Source organism: Microcaecilia unicolor, chromosome 4 (genome assembly GCF_901765095.1).
Source record: "Microcaecilia unicolor chromosome 4, aMicUni1.1, whole genome shotgun sequence".
NCBI lineage: Eukaryota > Metazoa > Chordata > Amphibia > Gymnophiona > Siphonopidae > Microcaecilia > Microcaecilia unicolor.
The window spans coordinates 288369226-288375225 of record NC_044034.1 but is presented as its reverse complement, the minus strand read 5'-3'; the positions used below and the strand labels follow the sequence as shown (position 1 = coordinate 288375225).

The following is a 6000-nucleotide window of genomic DNA, read 5'->3' as shown; positions in this document are numbered from 1 at the left end:
AAAGTTTGCAGAGACAATGAAAACTTTCAGAAACTTCTGATCAATTTCTTTGTAAAATTAAAAACAAACAAACCACTGAATGTTACTTGGAACTGTTGAAAAATCACACGTCTTCTTTGCTGTCCACTCAATGTTAATGTAGAACACATTTCCGAATTAAGCAGTAAACAGTATAAGAACCTCAACCAACCATCCACATCAATCACCCTTCTCAGTCCATCTATTACAGTTACATAGCATCAAAGCCTAAAAGTTCCAGTGGATTCACTACATGGAGTTCTGCTTGTGCAGTCTAACTTCCGAGATACTCCCTGCAGAGTCTTTTATGTATACAGGGTTGGTTTAAACAACTAGGTAACTGCCTAGAACGCCAGATTTTTTTTTGTTGGGGGGGGGGGGGGGGGCAAATAGCAGCTGCAGTCAAATCAAACCAATACATCTTGACATATATCAGCGGGTACTTTTATCTGCAGAGTTTTTAAATAGCTCTGGCTTTTGGAAATTACCCTTATTAGGTAGGTACGTACAAAACAAATATTAGAAATATGTCCATCTATGTATTTTTACAGGGTTATTCTGGGATGGGTGATATTTGGATAATCATGATTGTTGAGTTTAATAATGAAACTCTCTGGGAAGGGAGGGAGGTCTAGGACATGAAAGAAGTACTGGTGGTGTTGGGGGAAGCAAGATGAAAGTTCACCTACAGTGTCTAACACCTTCCACCAGCCCTGTGTGGGTAGTTTATTTATTTATGTATTCTTGTATCCCACTATTATCCAAAAACAGGTTTCGGTTCAATGTGGCTTACAATATACAGTTACTGCTGTGAAAGATGTGCTCTTCAAACCAAACCAGTATGCATGGGTATAAAAAGAAACAACTAAAAATAGATAAATGGGAATCCTTAGGGATAATGTTACTCAGAAACAACTTTTAATAATCCCTATTTTTTACTAATCTTAAAAAAAGGGATTATTACAAGTTGTTTCTGTATAAAAAGAAACAACCCAGGATAAGACTGTGTGTTGCCTGAATATTTTTTTTTCTAAGTAAGGTACTGGGCCAAGGCTTATGAGGACTCACACAGGGATGGGGTACGGTGTATCACATACATGAACGTTGTCTGACAAGTGTTTCCAGGCCCAGCGTGCCAGTGATAAGAGAGCACCAAAATTCTGGTCTAGCATCTCTTCCTGCAGTTCAGTATCCACAGGAGGGAATGAAGAGAGTAGAGATGCCAACGATTCTGACACCCTTTAGCATCAATCGGGTAGGTGGGGGACTGGAGAAGAGGAGATAGCGAGACACCAGTGGGGGAAACAGAGTGGAAGGACAGATACTAGACTGGGGACAAGGAGGGTACAGATACACAAGTTGGCCCAGGGTGCCACAGTCCTTCAGCCGGTCTACTACTACTACTACTACTACTATTTAGCATTTCTATAGCGCTACAAGGCATATGCAGCGCTGCACAAAATTAGAAGAAAGACAGTCCCTCCTCAAAGAGCTTACAATCTAATAGACAAAAAAATAAGTAAAGTAAGCAAATCAAATCAATTAATGTGAACGGGAAGGAAGAGAGGAGGGTAGGTGGAGGCGAGTGGTTACAAGTGGTTATGAGTCAAAAGCAATGTTAAAGAGGTGGTCTTTCAGTCTAGATTTAAAGGTGGCCAAGGATGGGGCAAGACGTAGGGGCTCAGGAAGTTTATTCCAGGCGTAGGGTGCAGCGAGACGAAAGGCGCGAAGTCTGGAGTTGGCAGTAGTGGAGAAGGGAACAGATAAGAAGGATTTATCCATGGAGCGGAGTGCACGGGAAGGGGTGTAGGGAAGGACGAGTGTAGAGAGATACTGGGAAGCAGCAGAGTGAGTACATTTATAGGTTAGTAGAAGAAGTTTGAACAGGATGCGAAAACGGATAGGGAGCCAGTGAAGGGTCTTGAGGAGAGGGGTAGTATGAGTAAAGCGACCCTGGCGGAAGATGAGACGGGCAGCAGAGTTTTGAACCGACTGGAGAGGGGAGAGGTGACTAAGTGGGAGGCCAGCAAGAAGCAGATTGCAGTAGTCTAAACGAGAGGTGACAAGGGTGTGGATGAGGGTTTTGGTAGAGTGCTCGGAAAGAAAGGGGCGGATTTTACGGATGTTGTAAAGAAAGAAACTACAGGTCTTGGCAATCTGCTGGATATGAACAGAGAAGGAGAGAGAAGAGTCAAAGATGACCCCAAGGTTTCGAGCTGAGGAGACAGGGAGAATGAGAGAGCCATCAACAGAAATAGAAAACGGGGGGAGCGGGGAGGTGGGTTTGGGGGGGAAAATGAGAAGCTCGGTTTTGGTCATATTTAATTTCAGGTGGCGTTGAGACATCCAGACAGCAATGTCAGACAAGCACGCTGAAACTTTGGTTTGGATGCAAGGTGAGATATCAGGGGTAGAAAGGTAGATTTGGGAGTCATCAGCATAGAGATGGTAGGAAAAGCCATGGGATGAGATTAATGAACCAAGGGAAGAAGTGTAGATAGAAAAGAGGAGGGGACCAAGAACAGAACCCTGAGGTATGCCGACAGGCAGAGGGATAGAAGTAGAAGAGGATCCACCAGAGTGAACACTAAAGGTGCGGAGGGAGAGGTAGGAAGAGAACCAGGAAAGGACAGAGCCCTGGAATCCAAGTGAGGACAGGGTATCGAGAAGTATGCTGTGATCGACAGTGTCAAAAGCAGCGGAAAGATCAAAAAGAATGAGGATGGAATATTGACCTCTAGATTTAGCCAGTAATAGGTCATTGGAGACTTTAGTAAGCGCAGTTTCGGTTGAGTGGAGAGGGCGAAAACCAGATTGTAGTGGGTCAAGAATAGCATGTGAGGAGAGAAACTCAAGGCAGCGGCGGTGAACAGCACGCTCAAGTAATTTGGAGAGAAAGGGAAGGAGGGAGATGGGTCGGTAATTAGAGGGACAAGTAGGGTCGAGAGAAGGCTTCTTAAGGAGAGGTGTGACCACAGCATGTTTAAAGGCAGCAGGGACAGTCGCAGTGGAAAGTGAGAGGTTGAGAATGTGACAGATGTGTCACAAGAAGAAAAGTTGAGAACCACTGGATTAGATAAATGATAATCCTCTAGACAGGGAGATTTGAATGTGCTCAAGGTTTTGAAATCACTTATCCATTGGAATACTCACGGTGTGGATATTTTTTTTTCCCCCCGTCAAGCCACACATACAGATCGCAAACTACAGTTCCCAGAATCCCCTCACGTTTTCGATGAAAAACGTCTCGAGGAGATGTTTACTTTTCGACCCCTAACATTCACAGCATCACCGTCTGGCAGTTGACGGCCACCATTTTCGTGGGCAGGACGCTCGAAGATAGCCAATCGGCAGTCGGCATTTTTGAACGCAGCAAATTAGCGTGCACTAGGCGGGGCCGCGGCGAGACGGGCAGACGGCAGTGGCGGAAGATGGCGGCTCGTAGGAGAGGGAAGGGGTCTAGGTTGGTGTGGCGGTGGTACCGAGTGGAGTTAGGGGTATGGGTTCGTGTGTTTTTATTCGTTCTGCTCGGGGCTGGGCAGCGGGTCACCGGGGATCAGACTGAGGAATACCTGAAAAGAGAACATTCATTAATGAAGCCTTATCAAGGTGAGAGCTGTAGACCTCGATATATGTGCACACAGCACATACTCTCCCAGCTCTGCTCTGTCACCACTAAGAAACAAGTATTCTTCCATATAAAGCTATCCAGAGACAGCCATACCCACAACTTCGTATACCTGCTACATATCCACTCAGAAACATAAATAGATCTCCCAACAAGCCACCCAGAGAAACCGATGCACGCATTTTCCCAAAACATTTTGGAAAGCCTGTTTATATCCATTTTATCCAGAGATTTCTCTAAACACCCTCCTGATATGCATGGACTTCTGTATGTGTGCTTTTCACTTCTGCATATGGCTATCATCCAAATAACAGAATTAAGTCACGCTATTAGGTTTGGGACATGCACTTAGGCCAGCTCTTCTTTCTAGTTAGCAATCACCTGTACATATATTTATACAACCCAGTATACCTCACTAATGTTAATACGTCCTGTACACACAGGCTTTTCCTCAATCATACATACATTTTTAACATTTGCAAACCCAGGGCGTGCTTTTTGTCTCACACAAATTCATGTTTATCTGCCATTCTTATTCATCTGTCAAACTCTAACATTTATCTGCCAGAAAATATAGTCAGCATGCACTTCAGCCAGGTGGCATGAATGAGTAGCCAGATTGGAGTGGGGGATTGTTGCACAGTGACCAGGAAAATCAGCAGTTTGGTGCACTCATTCCAAAGGTTCTGCGGAGAAGTTGGAGAACTGCACGTGTCCACAGTCCAAGCAGCTAACCAACACTCCTCTCACTCAGCTTAACTTTAGTGAAGCCAGCCAGCACATACTAAAAGATTCACTCATACTGGTCAACCCAGCATGCATAGTTCACGTTGGCATGCCAAGAACAAACTGACTCTCACATAACCACTTCCACTTAGTACACTTATCACCAGCTCTCAAAGACTTCCACCAAAATCTAACAACTTTTATCTTTACTAGTGTAAGGTACTAGGATTTCTGCACACCACTACCATCCTCTCCTAGGGAAGCCCTGGGGTGCAGCAGCGACTCTCAATTGTGAAGTCATGACAAGAAATGCCTTATGACCAAGTAGCAGTGCTGTCTTCACCATTGCCTAGCAGCAAGTAGAACCTAGGTTACAGCAGCAGCAGTAGTAGCACTTGGTTTCATGCACAAAACTGTCAAGTCTGTTTGCATTTATTGAGATTGTGAGTGTGATTCTTAAGAGCTTACTGCTGTTCACACCTACCCAGTACAGATTCATATTCATATCTGCCGTCATTTACTATCTTACTACATTCAGATCGGTCTCGCTCTTGCCAAAGTAGGTGTCACGTCCCTTACCTGTGCCGCTCTGCCTGCGGGGATACCTCGCTCCACGAGCAGGAGAGAGCGGGGTATCGCTGGCTACGGGCGGCATGGTAGGGGAGTCTGGGCTTCCTCCTGGACGGCTCCGGCCCGCCGCTATGCTGCTGTAGCGTCTGGAGAGCGCCGACGCTGCAAATATGGCCGGCGCACTCTAGCTGGAAAGTCTCTTCCGGGTGCGGGGCCCAGGAGCATGGGGAACGCCTCTTCTGGGCGTGGATTGGCTGGTCGCGGCTAGGCTCCGCCCGCTCCTTGTGACCAGCCTATCCAGAGCCTCCTGGGGCTGGTTGTTGGCCACGCCTTCCGGACAGCTGATGGTGGTTTCCCTGATGGAGGGGGCTACTTAAACCAGACTCTGACAGAACTCTTTGCTTCGGCTTCTGCTGGTGTGGATTCCTGAGTTCTGTGTCTTTGGATTGTTTCTCTCCTTTGAACCACAGTTTGGACCTGGACTTTGCTATTGCCTGCCGCCTGCCTTTGAACCACAGTTTGGACCTGGACTTTGCTATTGCCTGCCGCCTGCCTTTGAACCACAGTTTGGACCTGGACTTTGCTATTGCTTACCGCCTGCCTTTGAACCACAGTTTGGACCTGGACTTTGCTTTTGCCTGCCGCCTGCCTTTGAACCACAGTTTGGACCTGGACTTTGCTATTGCCTGCCGCCTGCCTTTGAACCACCGTTTGGACCTGGACTTTGCTATTGCTTACCGCCTGCCTTTGAACCACAGTTTGGACCTGGACTTTGCTATTGCCTGCCGCCTGCCTTTGAACCACAGTTTGGACCTGGACTTTGCTATTGCCTGCCGCCTGCCTTTGAACCACCGTTTGGACCTGGACTTTGCTATTGCTTACCGCCTGCCTTTGAACCACAGTTTGGACCTGGACTTTGCTATTGCCTGCCGCCTGCCTTTGAACCACAGTTTGGACCTGGACTTTGCTATTGCCTGCCGCCTGCCTTTGAACCACAGTTTGGACCTGGACTTTGCTATTGCCTGCCGCCTGCCTTTGAACCACAGTTTGGACCTGGA

At 46.8% G+C, this 6000-nt stretch overlaps 1 protein-coding gene across 1 annotated transcript in view; it reads left to right on the top strand.

The window, feature by feature from the left end:
• Nucleotides 1–3394: 3394 nt before the first annotated feature.
• LOC115469222 (VIP36-like protein) overlaps nt 3395–6000 on the top strand; it is a 48618-nt gene continuing 46012 nt past the window's right edge. The window contains exon 1 of the mRNA XM_030201652.1: nt 3395–3627. Coding sequence (XP_030057512.1) covers nt 3450–3627 — 178 coding nt within the window. The 5' untranslated portion in view covers nt 3395–3449. The remainder of the gene's footprint in view (nt 3628–6000) is intronic.